Raw genomic sequence first — 18356 nt, 5'->3', positions numbered from 1 at the left:
AAGATATATATCTATATATATTTTTTATATTAACATTAGCAGCAAGTATATACAGAAATAGAAAATATATATGTATAACAATATACAGAGTCACTAGGCTACAGAATACATAGAAATCGGTATTAATACATTTTTCAATTTCAAGGTCTTGCCAAAATGTTATATGACCAACCTCTCGATCACTCCTACATGCTAAAGGTAATCTCTCCGACGTAAAGACAACGTAATGACGTCACTCGTGGAGCTGTGAACACGTGACCCGTTCACCTGTGCCCAACCTGTTTATCTCTGCTGTTGCTCTGAGAGAGACGCCGCTCAAAGATACATTGAAATACTCGTCGTTCACACTGAAAGTCTGACTTTTTTCCACTTGTTACACCGAGTAAACGCTCCAGGCTAGCGCACTATATTGTGAGTTTTCTGTCGCAGGTGTTGTTGAAGTTTTCCTCTCCGAATGCTTGGACTTCGACCTCGGTGTTGCACCTGTCTCAAACAAGGAAGTCCAGTCTGTTGAACCCGTCGTTGATCAAGTCGACGAGCCGCTTGTCAATGACTGTGAATGAGGTCGGTTGGCTTTTTTGAAAAGCGAGTTTATTCTCCATGTTGATCCTATAACACTGGCGTCGTGGACAGTATCGACTAAACAGGATAAAGCCGCTTCCTACCTCCTGAGATAAGGTAAGCTGTTTGTTGCCGGTAGAGAAGTTAAATATCAAGATACTGAACACGTAGTCTTTCACTTTCCTCCTCTGTGGGGGTGTTTTCATGTAATTATTTGTGTGTATGATTATGACAATGTTATTATTTTTGTGTTCAAAGCAGGGGGCATGACATAATTTGGCATTATGAAGTCAAACCCATGGGGGTGTTTTAACTGTAAACTGTTAAACCTCTGTTTGTTTTTCTCTCTTTCAGATGAATATTTCATTGGAAAAGATGGATTTGTCAACTGAAAATAATTCTATCATTCACCTTGATGCACCAATCATCCCAGACGGTTCAGACGTCTCCAATATGACAATTATTCAAACAGGAAATGGCACAATAGAACACCAGATGTTTCTGAACACAACTGCTGCTCAGGCCCTCACAGGGATATTTGTGTGGTCTGCGTTGCTCATAACATGCCACCAGGTGAGTGTGTGAATACTTCTAAATACCCACAGTTGATTTAAATCAGTGCACCATATGACACTGAGTAATGCAGCTCAAAGCGTTGCACACTCAGTAAAGTAAATGTAATCTGAGATAGGTGAAGAGTGACACATTGCACCTCCCTTGCCAGAGGACGGAAACAAATTATTATATCCATAAAGGATTATTATCCTACCTTACAGAACAATGTTGTAAATTCAGTGCCTCGGCAGCTCACACCAGTTATTTTCATACTCACACTGTGTCTTATCTAGTCATAAAGTATTCCAGGCAGGTACTATCCATTCTACGTTGTGCCTGCTGTATTGTGGGAATATTTTCTTACTTTAAAGTTGAAAGTGGCCCTCAGATTAAACATTTTAGCTGATTTTAAGGACAATAAATCCACAGCAGGCTGTCTTCATGTGAAGGGGAAGGAAGGTTGGAAGAATAAATGGCCCGACAAAGACCACCTTTACCCAGAAACAATTTAAACGCTGCTGTAAATGAGTGTTTCCTCTTGTGAGCGTGATTTACCCACTGTGCGCAGATGATAGCTTATCATTATGGTTTATCATTCAGAGAGAATGCGGTAGGGTGCAGTGTATTATCACCAGGGAAATCAATTGATATTGAGATAACATTTGCAGCTTTGTTAAGAATGAGTGTTGCTTTCTTGTTTGCTGAGGTTATAATGTTGTGTAGCTGTAATAGTTTGCCATTTTAGTCGATACACCTTGTTGAATAGGCATCCATTGGACATCCTCGGGCTGCAACATTATATTTATGTGAACACATGTTCCGTCATAACTGTTTTTTTGTGTAGTTAAAGGAAGTATTGTTTTGTTGTTAGAATCTTCATAGCAGCCTCACAAAGCATCATCATGTTATTATGAGTCTGAAAACAATGCCTGTGTAGGGATTTGTGACTCAATATCCAGCAAATTGGTTTCTATCTTTTTAATATAGTACTTGTTTGGCCAAACACTTGCTACAAGACATTTTAATTGAACAAATAAATAGCAAGTGTGCTGCAGGGAGATGGAGCAGGATGGCAACATGCATCCCTTCTGTCATGGGGGGAGAATAAAATGGTCTGAAGGAAAAGTGTTGCAATGCTGGTGGTGTTTCATCTGACTTAGCTCTAGAGGATTGCTATAGACTTCCAAACTCACATTCTGAATACTAAACACACAGAGACAATGACCTTAGATCCTCTTTGCTGTTAAGTCGCCGGTGCTTTTCAGGTTTGGTAGTCAGTGTAGTGTTCCTCCCTTTTCTGTGTGGGCTTATTGGTCCCTTTGCAACGTGGAGCACTTGGGATTAGAAACAGCAGACTGAATTTATCGTGGGCTGTATGGCTCCATCACTCACATCGCTCAAATCTGGTCCCAATATTCGCTTTTGCTTATGATTAAGTTTTCAAAATTGTGGTTCCTCTAACTCTACTGTTATGGCAGAAATAAGTCTGAGCTCTACTTGTGCTCGAAGCTATTCTTTAGCAGCATACAACTATGCATTACTGTCAGGTCAGCAGCGATATAGATTCAGGAAGGATGAAGGATTTTCTGGCATTCAGGCAAATGGAGGACATCAGTCCACAGTCTGCTTCACTTCACATGGAGAGATGGCCGAATGCATCACACCCCCACCCTCGCAGTAATCAGGCTTTAATGTGCTGCGTCCAATAGGCATTTAATCAAGCTGAATGTGTCGTACAGAGAAAGACTCTGGGTGTTGTTTAGCTTCGTCCTACAAATGGAGGTTTTTAGACTTAAAAATCTTCTGGCCCACGAATGTTACCCTTTTTTAATTAAAGAACAAAATCATTTCAAGAAAATTATATTCAACAAGTGAGCCAAAAAAAGAGGAGAAGAAATCTAGAGCTGCAGCAGTGTGGCGTTTTTTTGGATGGCCTCTATTTTGACAATCAATTAATGTTTTCATTCATTTTTTAAGCAAGAAATTGCTGGTTAAAGCTCATCAGATGTCTTGATTTGCTGCTTTTCCTTGTCATATCTGGGTGTTAAATGAACATTATTTTGGTTTAGGAGTCTTCAGTTAAGACAAGCTATTTGAATACATCATATTGGGCTTTGGGAAATGATAGCTGGCACCTTTTCATATTTTTTGACATTTCATAAAGTGATTTATCAACAATAAATGTACATAAATGTGTTAAGAATTACAAATGAGGGCAGCATCCAAAAGTTTCAGGTCACACTCAAAACTTAAAATATTCAGTGTAAAATCATATTTTGGGGAATTTCTAGAAAAAAATAAATTACAAGAGCTATTGATTGCTATAGTTGTTCATTTTCGCTCACTATTGTTGCAGTAATTGGTTCAACATTTGCTGGGGTAACACATGGATATGGCAGCTGAAGTTGTTTACTTTCCCTGTTTTATTAGAGGGATATGAGTCAGCAATGAGAATGGTGTTATTACTTGGCTTGACCCTCATGCTCAATTAGTTTACTAACAGCTCATGATAAGCATCTTGGTCAACTGAAAGCATGTTTTCTGTAGTTATTATTTTTTAAATGGTCTCTTAACAAAGAATGAGTCATCGGTTTTCACGAGAAAACAATTGCCTCTGATCTGTGCTTCTCAATAATAGTCCCTGTTATGCTTGAGTCTGTAATGAGCGCTACATGTTTAGAGCTCTTTCTGCACGACTTTAATCATCTGCAGATGAAAAAGAATGCTGGAAAACAATTTGACAGATTTTCCAATGTAATATCCTAAGTGTTTAGTTGAAGAGCAGCTGTGAGTATTAGTGGGACCCATCTTCATTTATTTGAGGATGAATAAAATGCGCAATTTTCAATGATAAGTCTTGACGTTTTTCTATTCTTTATTGTGAGTTTGATCAGAAGCGTTTCTAGGTTGGCAGTTCAGCCACACCCTTACAGTATGTTGTGACAGCTTGGCTTTTGATTTGTTAACATTGATGAGATTAGCCAACCTGCAGAGGCAGTTTGACTGTGCTTTAATTACACTGTTGAAAACGTCACTCCCTCTACTGACATCCAGACCATGAAGAGCTGTGTTTGCTTAAGATCAGATTGGATAAGCAAACACTTACCTCAGCATTACTTTTTAAAGATAAAAAAAACCTCAAAAGCATCATTCAGATGTTGCTCATGTGTGTAACACTGTCATATCGAGTGTCAGTCTTGGCATGTCTAAAAAAAAAGAAGGCCTTGTGTATGAAACTAAAGGTCACTGGAAAGAATGATAACCAGATCCCCTGCCATATTCTGTTAATGCTGTCAGCTGCCCCACTTTACATGTTATGCAGTCTGTATGGGGGAAGTTAAAGGTTAAGGCCATTTATCAGCTCAGTGAAAAAATCTATTTATTTACTGACCATATTGTCTGCTTCTGATTTGAAGTTCAAGCTGTACAATATAAGGTAAGTGTCAACAGTCAGTTTAAAGCTTGACTGTTTTGGAAGGTCATTAAAGAGGCCCTGTTGTGCTTCTTTGCATTTTCCTTTCCTGTTGTTGAGTGTTGTGTACCAGTTTTTGTTCCGAATCATACTGTAGGGACATCACTACATGTTACACTCATGCTTCTATTGGCTAGCACTCCGACACATTGTAACTGATAGGCTATGGGGCGAGACATCACTGAGCAGTTGAACAATCTCAACAGGGCCGCCAGCTAATCGATCAGAGCAGACTGGACTCTGGTTTCAGACAGAGGGTGAAAAGAGGTGCTGCAAAGAACCTTTTGAACATTAAATCATGTAAACATGTTACATTAGAGGCACAAAATAAAAAATAGGAACCTGAAAGTTAGCATTATGGGGCCCCTTTTAAAATGAAGTTGTGTGATCTTTATTTATTATAGTACAACCTGCTGCCGTGTTTCATAGTGACAGGTATTTACAAGGATGGAGTGATCCTTGCAAGATAAAATAAAGCTATAAATATTATCCAGTTGATCATTTGCCATGGGCTCTCTGGTGTATCACGTGCATGTGGCTTCAGAGTCAATGCTAAACTTTGGTGACTTCTTGTGCAACAGTTTTTTATTTTAATGTCATACTTCATGATCAAAAATGAGTTGTTTAATTCATAACTGTATTCCACAAGTTCTCATTTTCTATTTCCAATGTTTTTCATTTGCTTTGTTTATGTTTTTCATTTCAGATCTATACACACCTCCGATCTTACTCTGTCCCCAATGAGCAGCGCTACATTATCCGCATCCTGTTCATCGTGCCAGTTTATTCTTTCGACTCTTGGCTCAGCCTGCTCTTCATCAGCAACGACCAATATTATGTCTACTTTGATTCAATTCGAGACTGCTATGAAGGTTAGTATCACAAACACTCCACCTTTTCAAAGTATCTGCGTATTTTACATTGCAGGAAAGACGAGGAACTGACCAAACTAGTTTCCACAGCAGTCATTGTTCCTATGTAGGTAGACCTCATTATTGGAGGTGTTACATTTCTAGGTGGAGTTATTTTAGGAGCATCCTTTTTGCACGTGGTTTCAGTGTTTGGAAGTAAACAATTGGACCTTTGAATGATTTTATCCTTTTTGTTTTTTATTTTGGAATGTGTTTGTACCACTGCAGTCATTTTCTGTGTTAAAAAATAAATAAACCCTGTCATTTTTGTAGTTGACAGGCTTTTTTGCATTGCAGCTGTTATCATGTATATGAATTGTACATTTTGAAGTAAATCACTTCACCAATTGCAAAGGTGAATCATTTGCAAAACGTATTGCAAGTAATTTGAGAAAAGTAGGAAATACATTATTCAGGAGATTAGTTTCCAGTTTGCAGGCCAATTTTGTGGCTGATTGATGGCACAGTGCATCAGAAAGCAGGCACAGTAGACCAGCAGCTACGGCTAAAACATAATGAACCTTCTCTTGACTGGACACCATCTGCATTAGCTCCATTTAATCCCTCTTTAAATAGCAACAAAGGATTAGGAAGGGATTTCAGAGACACAGAACCCTTGGAAGCTTCTTAATGTAAGGACGGAAACACTTATTGTTTCAAAATGTAGGACTAATTATTTTTTTATCATGAGGAAGTTTTCTCCTCTAAAATGATTTGACCTTTTTCAAATGAGCTTATACTTGAAGGTGATGAGAATTATTCTACAGTTAAAATCATGTGTGGTTCAGGGGTTTAAGACTCTTTTCTGTCTGTTTCAGCTTTTGTCATTTACAATTTCCTGAGCCTGTCCTTTGAGTATCTGGGAGGAGAGAGTGCAATCATGTCAGAGATCCGAGGGAAGCCCATACAGTGAGTGATCTCATTCCAATTCTCCATTCAGTTGTGCCATGCAAGCTCATACTGGTTTTATTTGGTACTTGTTTGATGTTTAAAATATTTTTCAAGTTGACACAAGTATCACATCCTCTTCAGCTTGACCGGGTCAAACCACAATATGGATTAACCTCACTTTTACAATCACAAATGGTGCATCTTGCTGCCCTCGAATTAGCATTTAGTTTGAACACCACATAGAAAGAGCAGGCCATAAACAAGTGCGTTGTTAATCTGTGCCACTTATCCCTTACCTCAGAGCTTTTGAGCAGCCTTAGACGGGCTGTGTTTTATGGCTGACTCAGCCACAGGGCAGCTGCTCTTTGCCAGGTTCTTAAGACAGTGGAGACACTAATGTAAGGCCCTGATAAATGGCAGCATTGCTCAACAGCAGCTGGAGATGAGGCATACATTCAACATCTTGTTTTAGACTTCACTGCCTCTATGTTGCCCGTCCTTTAGGATTTCCTTCAACATCCAATACTGTGGATAGTAATGCAGCTTCGTGAAGTTAAGTAGGTTTTAATCAGTCCCGTGGCAGATTAATAGAATCACCTAGATTAAGTCTGTACACTGTAACCATGCTTAAAAGCTAGCTGCATTAGCATGTACCAAACATAGTCACGCCATTTAAGTAGAGCATTAAGTCTATTCTAATTCTTATTAAAATGCTATAGCAGTTTTAGATGTAATTTAATGTCTCATGTCCCCATTAATAAACCAGATTAAGTTTTAACTGCTTAAATAATACACCTCAGGTTCTGAGAGCAGAAAATACTCTGTAGGCAAATCCCAATTTGTTTCTCAAATTCACTTGGACTGATTTGTCTATGCTCTCATTTGCAATTGATGACGATACATTTCATTGTTTGGGTAGAGTATCAGTAGCTCATCTACAAAGAAGAAAAAGACAGATAGGTTGAAATAATAAGACATGTAGACATTATGCTCGGGCCAAACTGCCTCTGCTGACCCATGCGTGTAGTGTCCACACAGACAGCGTCTGCATCGGTGCTTCTTTTGCAGGTTCTACATATAGTTTGCCTGTTAAGTAGTGTGTGTGCTCATTTGTAAATAATATAAATACATCACAAATAAAAGCAGGTACTCCTATTAATTAATGGAACTCTCCATGTCACTGCATTTTCGGACAGACTGTCTAATGCTAATATTTCAGAGTAAAAACACGTTGACAAACGAATGTATTACATCTACAGATAATCGTTGAAGGAAATGTGTTTTAAAAAGGCAACATCAAGTTTGCACCAAACTATTAAGGACATAATTTATGACTGTCTGTGATTTAAACACAAGCAATCAACTTATGTGATGCTTTACCTTCACACTAACACAGTAACATAGAAGTTGGTTCAGCCTTGAATCTCTAGAAGCTGAGCGCACTGCTCAGAGGCGCCACAATAAAAAGCAACAGGTTCTGCAATGCTGACGTGCTGCTAATGCAGGAAGGGTGGCCCGGGCGAGGCATAGTTCAGAGCTAATCCTCCTGTCTGCTGCCTCAAAGCTCACTCCTACAGTAAAGCCAGTTTTTCTAACCAGTTAATTGATGCCGTTTGTCCCTTTCCAAAAACTGCCTCGTAAACCCCAAACTGCTAACTGTTATAATGCAATACACAAAGAATGTAACTGCACTGGTTCTTCAAGAAAAAGTTAAATCTACCTTCTTTTGTCCCGATCCTCAGACCAGTCTGTCTGTGGTTGATTTACAAAAAACACCATGAGACCAAAAGCCCTTTAACACCACTGTCCAATATTTATGTCATTGTATTTATCCAATGCATTTAATGTGCAATACCTGCCCAAACTTTGGTGTTAGCAGCTTCAGTTTACTTGATGTGTTTATATATACTATAGCTCCAAAACACACAGGTCGGCAGATTTGTAAGTCTCAATTTGGTCAGTTATTTTACAAAACTGTTGCCCCTAAAATGTTTGACCCTAGACCTTTTATTACTTGGCCACATAATTCAAGTCAACATACAGCCCACTAAACAGTATTGTCAAACCAGCGACCAATTTGCATTATTGATTGGTCTGCCAATTTATCTTCTTAATAATAAAAACCATCCATCATAGTTCCTCTGAGCCCTAGGTGACATGTTCTCATTTTCCTGCAGTGTCAGTCAAACAGTCAAAAAGCAGTTGGCTGTTCCATAAAACCAAAAAGGACAGCAAATCTTTCTGACAGTTGAGAAGCTGGACGTAGCAAATGTCTGAGTTTCTTTTTATTAGACATTGATTGAAAAAATTGCCATTGATTGATCATCTGTTGACTGATTAATGACCTGTCAATCAATGGTTGTAAGCTATAATGTAAACAAAAAACAGGAACATGTTAGCCAGCTGTTTATTGTATTTCACTCCAAACACTTTAGTTTAGCTTGCGTCTGTTATCCCATGCTAAGTATATGGTGTTTGTGTTGTCATCACTAAATAGCTCATCTTTTTCCTGTTGTGTTCACAGGTCTAGTTGTCTGTATGGTACCTGCTGCCTCGGTGGGAATAAGCTACTCCATCGGCTTTTTGAGATTCTGCAAACAGGTGAGATTTAATCCTCACCTTGTCTGTAACGGTGTTCTTTAGACCACAGAAATACTTTTGTAAAAACAGATCACTATTTTGCCCAGATCTCCTGACTAGCCTTGGCTTTACATGATAACATCAACTGGTGTAAAAAAGAAAACAAAGCAGTTCACCACAGTTTGATGATAAACAGCAAAAGACGATATGAGCTGTCAGCGCAGCGCTCCCTCAGTGTCTTGGTATGCTGCACAGACTCTCAGTCTAATGCTGATGGAAACTGAAACTATGAGTTATGTCTTGAAAACAAAACACATGATGATATGGATGGGTTTTTTTTATCTTGCAGAAATTGATAAGCACTCAATGGGCTTTCACAGTAATCCTACGTGAAGTGTTTTGAAAGTAAAGCGTGCAAGATGTCGACATATCTGAGTGGTAAATGGACTGCATTTATATAGCGCTTTCTCAGTCTTTACGACCCTCAAGGCACGTTTATATACTGAATACAAGTCAGCATTTACCCATCAACACCATTCATAAAGAGGCAGTGGATGCCATCTGAATTTGAACACACTGTTGACAAATCCAATCGAACGCACCATGCGGTCAAAGGGGCCCTATTATTCTCTCTTGGGTTTTCCCTTTCCTGTAGTGTTACACGGATTCATGTGGTTATTATTAATGGTCTGCAAAGGTTCAAATCCCAAAGTTACCTCCAGACAGAATTTCTCTCCTACACACTGCCTGAGCCATTGGACTCCTGCGTCAGTGACATCACTATGTAACACTTGCGCTTCTATTGGTTAGCGCTCCAGCATACAGTATTGCACATGATAAGCAAGGGGCAGGATATCTCTAAGCTGTTGACAGCCCATAACTGAGCTGGCAAGCTAACCAATCAGAGCAGACTGGGCTCTGGTTTCAGACAAAGGGTGAAAAGAGGTGCTGCAGTACCAAAATGCTGCTCTGGGTGTCGGTGCAATGAAAGTGTTTGGAAATAATTCATTCTGCTTTCAAAACTGGTCAACTTCATTAACATTCACAGACAATTTCAGAAATCAATATATTGAACATTTCAGGAAAATATTAAACTCTGTTAAGCAGGTCAACTCTCTCGGAGCGATTGACTAACTGGATTCAAAGTAATGAAACTGCTTTGGGACTTTCTAATTGATTCGTTACTGGACTTGTCAATCAGCTATATTGATCCTGTAGTGGTCACTTGGGAAAAACATCTTGTGGTTGTCTTTGAGTGAAAACCTCAAAGTCAAAAACTCAAACTTTCACCCAGCACCCTAACAGAGCAAAATATTTGAAAGGCTTTGATCCTTTTTTGGGGGAGGTGGGGGTAAAACGTTGATATTCATTGCACAACTTGGAGAAGCTTTAGTCTGTGATTTAAAGGCGGGTGACAAATTAATCACTGATATGGAAAAGCTGCCTGAAGTAATTGTGGTTCTTGGAGATAAGGTTAGAGGATAAGCTTCTCTTGCATCCCAAACTGTTACTTTTTTATTTCAGTTTGACTCCTTTATCATATTGTAGGACACTTTAGGCTCTTATTTTGCTGATACTGGGCCAAAGTGGAACTATTTGAATCCTAGGGGCAGCTGTTGCGCAGTTGAAGGACAATGGGAAAGCGTGCTACAAAATAATAGACTTTTATCTGAAAAATATCAATGCTGTACAACTCATGGCTTTACACCAGCACAATATCGTTGATGCATTTCTTTTTCCTACAATCATTCCCTACCCAAATGTAATTACCAAGCAGTAGTGTTTGTGTGAAAGTTTTTTTCTCCTTAAACAGAAAAACAGCTGCCAGAACAATCAATCAGTCATGGTCGCACAATAATGACCAAGTTCCCTAAATAAAGTCCATATTTTGATTTGCCCACCTGCTTTCTGTTCAATATTAAACCTTTAGCATGTATTTTAAACGTCAATATTCAATCAACCCGTCAAAATGCTCTATTGATCCCAGGGAGAAGTTAGGTGTTGTTGCACCATATTAAAATAAGATGAATACTTTTAATTGAAAGTTTAGGTAAAAACATGCAATTAAAGTCTTTGAAGCCACTGGGACAAAGCGTCTTGGGCACAGGAACGAGACATGAGGTCTTCCACAGTATGAAGACTCAGGCTGTAGATGTAGGGAAGCTCTCGGTGGAATCTGTCATTCCAAACAGTTCGGAAGCCAACAAAGGCAATCACTGCAGTCAGTCACGTTCATTTAACTGACCTAAATCAGGATTGCAATTAATATTTGATGAGTTGTGCCCTAGTGTCAGGCAGAGGTTTTATCAGAAAAGCCTCTGAGAGTTACCTTGAAGAGATGACATATCCAAGAGAATACAGCACCATGGGAGAAGAGGGTGAGGCAACATGACCATAAAACAACAAGTTTATAGTCCGATACATACAACTGTTAGTTAAACTTATCAATTTAGAAGGAGTGGATGGAGCATCTAGATTGAAACACACCAAGAATCGAGGTGGTTCTGTGTAATGGGACTCTGGAGAAATTTAAAAACGACTTCCTTCGATAGCTGCCATCCGTGAACTATTGCAGTGATAAGAATTATTACTGAAAGGAAATGCTCCGGGTCGTTTCAAGCTGTGAATTCTCCACGAGACATTATTAAGTAATGCAATAAAAAACGCAGGCAGGTTGCTTACAAAAAAATGTGAAATGTCAAGTGTAGTGAGTATAACAGACAAGCACAGTTCCCTGAATTCACAGCCCCTTGATGTATCAGTTTGCTGTAGGAACGGTATCCACGTTTGTTTTAACATGTGCTTTGACACTGACGTACGCACATGTAGCTCTGTATTAAAGTGTATAGAGTCTTTATGCATGGTTGCTAGTTTCTAACTAAATTCATCGGAGCAGAAACCGTGGTTGACTTTGAATCCGCATTATTAACGTGCATAGTGTTTTGAATATTAAGCATGTTAGGACGTATGCTAAATGATTTGCTTTGAACCTTTTACTGCAGACAGTCTTTGCTTTCCCTCTGCCTGTTCTAGTGCCACACTGTCATTCTGAATATTCTCAAAGCAAACCAGTAATCTAAATTATTATTGATGTCATCCTGTCAAGCCCACCACCCACTCTGGCCATTCTAAAAAGCCCCCCCCCCCCCCGGCTTATCAAGTTGAACACTGCTGGTTTGTTGCTTTCAAGTGCCGCAGGGCTGATGGGAGTTTGGAGCAGCCTCTGTCAAATTGGTTGGTTCAGGCTTCAATACACAACAAAGAAGACACCTGTCCTCCAGTGTTATATTGTATGCATGTCGACACCTCCACTGCATTCTCCAGCCAGTCGCTATCAGCATGAAGACATCAGTGTCAAGAGGGTTTGCTTTCTCGACCGGAATGAAAAACAAGTCTAGCAAAACATGCATTGTTTTTTTATTTGCTATTTTTAAAAAAGATTTTCATTTATTATGTCATCATTCTAGAAATGATGATGTGCTGTATTGTTCGGATTATTGATCCCACTTTTTTCTCCCCGTTGAATGTAAGGCTACTGCCAGCAGACAGTTAGTTTAACTTAGCTTAGTTTAGCACAAAGACAGGAAATGAAACTGGGAAGACATGACTCGCTCAGTCCAAAACCCATTTTCCAGCTCCTCCAAGATCACAAATTACCTTGTATATTTGTCTTTGTTCAGCCTGTAAAAGCCAAAGCTTAAAAACATATTTTGCTCTTTCATGAGGAGTTATGCACAAGAGTTTTTCCCAGCTGAGACACAGTCAAACACAAAACCCGGCTGTAAATAGAATTTTTACCCTTTTGTTTGGTATGTATTAAAGATATATCTATGTGCTCTGGTGGTTGTCAGTGAGTTCTACAGGTAATTCAATGTACAAACAGATTCTGACGTCCTTCCACCTTCCTGGCGTCCTTTGCTTGTTTTGTTTCTCACTCTGATTCTAATGTGTTCTCCAGGCGACTCTCCAGTTCTGCGTTGTCAAACCCATCATGGCCGTCATCACCATCGTCCTGCAGGCTTATGGCAAATACCACGATGGAGATTTTAAGTAAGCAAGCGCCTCACATTCCATTTCATTCTTTATGTATCTTACACATATCATATAATTGGCAGAAGACTTGTAGACGTTATGTCCACACGGAAATGATTTGCAAATGGAGATAATTACAGTCACAGTTGGCCTAATGAAGATGTTCAGATAAAATGGTTTCATTTCATGCAGTAAGTGCAGCTGGGTTTTAACTTTCCTATGAGAGTGTGCAGACACTTCACTGCACGTTTTCCCAGCTGTGTCCCTATCCTAACCCTTAGCAAATGCTTTTGGGAATAGTTGGTATTGCCAATAATTCAAGTTTTTATTCATTTATTATGTACTAAAGAATTTATACTTCTTCATAAGTTTTCCCCAGATGCAATAAGTGTCCTGGAATGAAGACCCTTAATTCTTATTGTGTGCTGCACTCAGTGGAGCCAAGTATAATAAGAGGAGATGAATTGTTTAATTTCATACTTTTACTTTGGATGTGATACAAAGACGGGGGAGATTGCAGATTGACAAACTTACGGTAATTCTAGTGCGTTTCCAGTCCCACAAAATGAGCCAGAATACGGTCTCCACAGAATGTGGAGAGGGTAATACATGTAACAAAATTGTCTTTAGTGTGCAATCAAAAGCCCATTATTTCATTATTCAGCCTTATTTCAGGTGCAATTCTCAGCCTCTCAGCGCTGTCTCATTCTGAAGATTCAGCTGTGACAACAATTTCCAAACTACTCAGAAAAAGCACAGAGTTCAACAAGGGCTCGCGACAGACATTTCCAATCAGCTTTCTATTATTACCCTCTTATTGTTGAGCTAAAAGATAGACATGATTTAATCCTTCCTCCTTATTTCTCAATATACTTCAACAGCAAAATTAGCAGGCAGAAGTGTCTCTACTTTCGTGTCTTTCTCTAAGCTCTATTGCAAGACCATGATGATTCACAGATTGTTTACTTATACGCTTTCAGCCAACCATGCGCTCTATACTGGGTGGGAGTAATTAGTATAGTCACAGCTGAGGCCTCAGAGAGGCTCTCTTGAATGCAAAGAAGGTAGAAAGGCACTCTGACATTGAAATATAGACAAGTCTGCCTGTTTGTCAAACGCATTCTGAAATAAGAAGGACTTGTGCACACAGGCTTTATTAACTCTTCTAAAGAAGGGAACAAACAGGCTGCATTTCCAGCTGTTCTTGCAGTATGGCTGAAAATGTCCTCAAATTTAGGCTGACTGTCTTTTCAGCAAAAAGTAATAAATGGATTTAAGATATGCATAAATCATCGCTGTCAAAACACATAGGAGATTCACTGTGAGCAGGCTTTTCATATGATCACAGATGGAACAATGTCATCGTGTTGTAAATGGACCAAATTTGTCATTTTGTGTCTTCTAACACTCTGTTTCTTTGCAGCATAAATGGAGGATACCTGTACATCACAATCATCTACAACTTCTCAGTCAGCCTGTCTCTCTACGCCCTCTTCATCTTCTTCTTCGCAACAAGTGACCTGCTCAGGCCGTACGAACCGGTGCTGAAGTTCCTCACCATCAAATCAGTCATCTTCTTATCCTTCTGGCAAGGTAAGCTCTCCTATCTACTTTTTCGATATCAGAACTGCAACATAAAACGTATAAATTGCTGATGAAAGTGTTGCTGCTTTTGTAGGAATGGTCCTCGCCATCCTGGAACGCTGGGGGGTCATACCCAACGCTCTCTTCATCGATGGACATGAGGTCGGCGCCGGCACCGTGGCAGCAGGCTGGCAGAACTTCATCATCTGCATTGAGATGTTCTTTGCTGCCATTGCCCTCAAATATGCCTTTACCTGCACCGTGTACCAGGAGAAGAAGAATGAAGTGCCAGGTGAGCTGCTCGTCATTACTTCTTGCCCTCATGTTATCCCCTCCGTCGCCTCGTTTCAATTCTGTCTCTACAATAAAGGAAAAGGAAAAGACATGTTGGCATGTCCCTTCTCCGAATGAAACAGACTTGAAAGTGTTATCAACAATAATCTGTGCCTTTTGCAGCCATGTCAGTCACACTGACTTTTTTTAAACTTTGTTTTTCTTTTCCTTAAACAACAAACACAGTTTCACGACAGAAAAACAGGTGTGCAGGTTGTCAATTTTTTTCAACCCCCCTCCCAGAATAAGACAACATTAATAGTACAAAGACATTTAGAATGATAGACAAACAAATGGTGGAAATCACAGCACACAAAACAAATCAAAAACATAAACAGGTCGAGATAAATGTAAGTTATGGTTGACTATAGTAAATCTGTATTCTAATTCAGTATATTATTTTTTTTATAAATAAAAAAATGATGAATCAGTTAGAGTACACAGCTTCAAACTTTTCATTCATCATGTTTAACACGTGCACAAGCTGGAATGTTTATATGTAAAAATGTATACTTTTTTCTTCTGAATTTAATGACACACTGATCACGACAGCGGTGCAGGCAGGCAGGAGCTTTCATCGGAAAAGACATTGTAACTCGTGGCTCAGACAGAAGTTGATCGTAAAACAATGTAGCGGAAGATGAAGCGGAATACAGAACAGTAACTATCAGCGAGCGAGCAGCACCTCTTTGACGTCAGCGCTGCTTTCAAGTCAAAGACAAATGGAAGCAATGTGAAAAGGCTTCCGCAGCGATATCAATCATTTTGCCAATTTTTTTTCTGCTATACTGTAGGAAACCCTCTCTTCCCGTGGGCTGCTGATGATTCAGAAACGCTGGAGGTGGTGATAAAACTGAAACATTACAGTATCCATTTGATATTACCATTTATTTATCTTTAAAATCAAAGAAGGTACAATGAAATGTTTCTTTTCAGTTATTCCTTCCCATATGGAAAGATATTCGTTTTAACTATTTCCCAGCTGAACATTACCTATGTTTTTCATCCATCCTGTCAACTGCTATGTGAATAACATCATTAAGTCTCCAAACAATGTAGTTCTGCCGGTGCACACCCACCTTCAGTGTTGGCATGTGTGGTCGCCACTCCTCTGGTTTGCCATTCCTCTCCCTCAGTCGTTGTGTAGGTTGCTGCAGTGAGGAGAAACTCAGCAGACCGTTTCTAACTGCCAATAGCGCCCCCACCCACCCAATCTTCGCCACCCTCGATCCACACAGCACTGCCAGTGACCCTGAAACAGAAAGCTGTGGATCTCTGCCTCGGTTTTTTTTTTTCCTTGAGAACCCTTTTAGTTGTACGGTAAATTCCACCTGGCTCACAGCTGGGTGCTAAGGGACTAGCAGTGAAACGGTGGCCATGAAAGGAATTGTGTTCAGTCCCTTTCTAGTCTGCAGCCTGTGGAAAAGCCATGATGAAAGAAATATTCTGCCTATTTAGAGTTTAAATCTTTCACTCAATATTGACAAAAACTGCTGTTACGTTGCATAAGAGGGCATAATTGATTGGCAAAATTAAGTTAACATGTCATTAGCGAAGCAGCCTTTTCTGCTGCATTTCAGTTCTATATCATGGTTAGTTGTTTGGCAAAAAGAGCAACATGAAGATGTTAGCCTGGGCTCTGGGAATTTGTCATAGCTAGCTTTTAATTCTTCAAGAAATGAGATTCAAGTCTTAACAGCAACCCCCTTTATTTGCATTGTGTTCATTCCCAATGCATGGCTTACTTCACCTATCTTTTCCAATTTGTTTAAAAATGATAGTGGATTTCTTGGAAACTATTTCAACATAACTAGAATAGACTCCGGGAAGTTGCCCTCAAATTACTGCATTTAAAAGCTCATTATTGTCTAATTGTTGTCCTTGTTCCTGTATACAGAAAACACCCCACCCATGCACAGCATCTCCAGCGGACTGAAGGAGACCATAAACCCAGGAGACATGGTGCAGGACGCGATCCACAACTTCTCCCCGGCCTACCAGCAGTACACCCAGCAGTCCACCCAGGAGGTGGTCCAGCCCGGCACCAACGGAAAAGTGGCCACCGGCAACAAGAGCACCCGCAAGTCAGACAAAATCATGCTGATTACCTCTGATGACGAGTTCTAACCATTCTTCCAGCACGATCGATTTGTTTGTGTCCTTGCTGCCTTATCTCTGACCCGCTGGGGGACACGGCTGTATCCCATAAATGCATAAATCATCTCATTATTTAAGATGGACGCATTGCTTCTGTCCTGATGTTAATAATTCAAGCACCAAGAGGAAGAAATGAATAGCTTTTATAAGTGATAGCTCAATGACCAGGGACACTGAGCTGTCTCCATCTGAACAGTAATAATCACAATGACTGAGGCACCCTCACTGTATCGGAGACATCTGGAGCAATGCAATTCCTTTAAATCAAGCTGCTGGATGTTGAGCAGTGCCGCTGATTCTGTTTCGTTCATTATGTCAGTGCTGGCTCTGTGGCCGTCTGAAGAGCGCTCCCTCTGGTTCATGTCACTTTCAAAGAGGGGATGATTAACATGTGACAGCAGGAGGGAAGCAGGGAGGCAGCCATGGCTGGGAATGACACTTTATGGACCGTCCCTCGCATCTGCTTGTTTGAAGTATTCGCTGAGCATCCCCCTGCATGGTTTCCTGACAAATGGAAAGATTTGTTCGCCGACACATTCGTTTTGGAGCAGGCACTTCAAACTGCAGACTAAGGCACTTTGCGATCCTTTGTATCTACCGTAGCATGGACAAATTGGATAAACCTGTCTCCTACAAAGTGGGAGTTGTATTCTTCTCGTTCATTTCCCCAGCATGCTAAAGAGTTTAATTCAGTGCAACTAGACAGCCGTTCAACAGACGCTAACAATCAGTTGTTTTGCAGCTTATGCACTATTGTACTATGCGTGTTCACATAACCATTCATGTTTCAGAGATTATGAAATATCGCCAGAATGTAATTGCTGGAAATTGTGGTGTTTATGTGTTCTACTTGTGTAAGAGAAAACCTGTTTGGATTTTATTCGGGAAGATTTTAACATATTTAATGTGTGTAGTTCAGGCGTAGTCAGGCCAAACCCAAATCTGTGTGCTTTAAAAAAATAGTTTCTTCTAACTTTGTTTCCTTTTGAAATGTTATCATCTGTGTCCGTGCCACATGGGGGACATAGCTTTCTAAGTACATAACTTATTGGAGACCAATTTTTTTATATCAGTTATAGTTTGTTTTCATTTCCATACCTTCGTGTGCCAATAGCTGTCTTTCTGGGAAAGCAGAAATGAATTTACAGGGGGGTACAAAGTCATATTTGAAATGATAAGAAATAGTTGACTTGTGTGTCTTAGTCCTTTTGTGGCACTCGTACGGAATTAAACATTTGTCTTTTCTTGTGTAACTTGAGTGATCTGCACTTCTTTTCAAG

General features: G+C 39.8%; 1 protein-coding gene across 1 annotated transcript; it reads left to right on the top strand.

Annotated features, from left to right (window-relative positions):
• The first annotated feature begins 250 nt into the window (after window positions 1-250).
• tmem184a (transmembrane protein 184a) lies at window positions 251-18329 on the top strand. Its single transcript, XM_063904981.1, is given in 10 exon segments — window positions 251-678; window positions 916-1134; window positions 5295-5460; window positions 6318-6408; window positions 8915-8945; window positions 8947-8991; window positions 12929-13020; window positions 14426-14595; window positions 14681-14878; window positions 16817-18329. Coding segments are annotated over 9 exon segments (1242 nt in total). The 5' UTR covers window positions 251-678; the 3' UTR covers window positions 17047-18329.
• The last annotated feature ends 27 nt before the right edge of the window (window positions 18330-18356 follow it).

The sequence above is a fragment of the Eleginops maclovinus genome, chromosome 16 (genome assembly GCF_036324505.1).
Source record: "Eleginops maclovinus isolate JMC-PN-2008 ecotype Puerto Natales chromosome 16, JC_Emac_rtc_rv5, whole genome shotgun sequence".
Lineage (NCBI taxonomy): Eukaryota > Metazoa > Chordata > Actinopteri > Perciformes > Eleginopidae > Eleginops > Eleginops maclovinus.
This window is presented reverse-complemented; position numbering and strand designations above follow the sequence as displayed.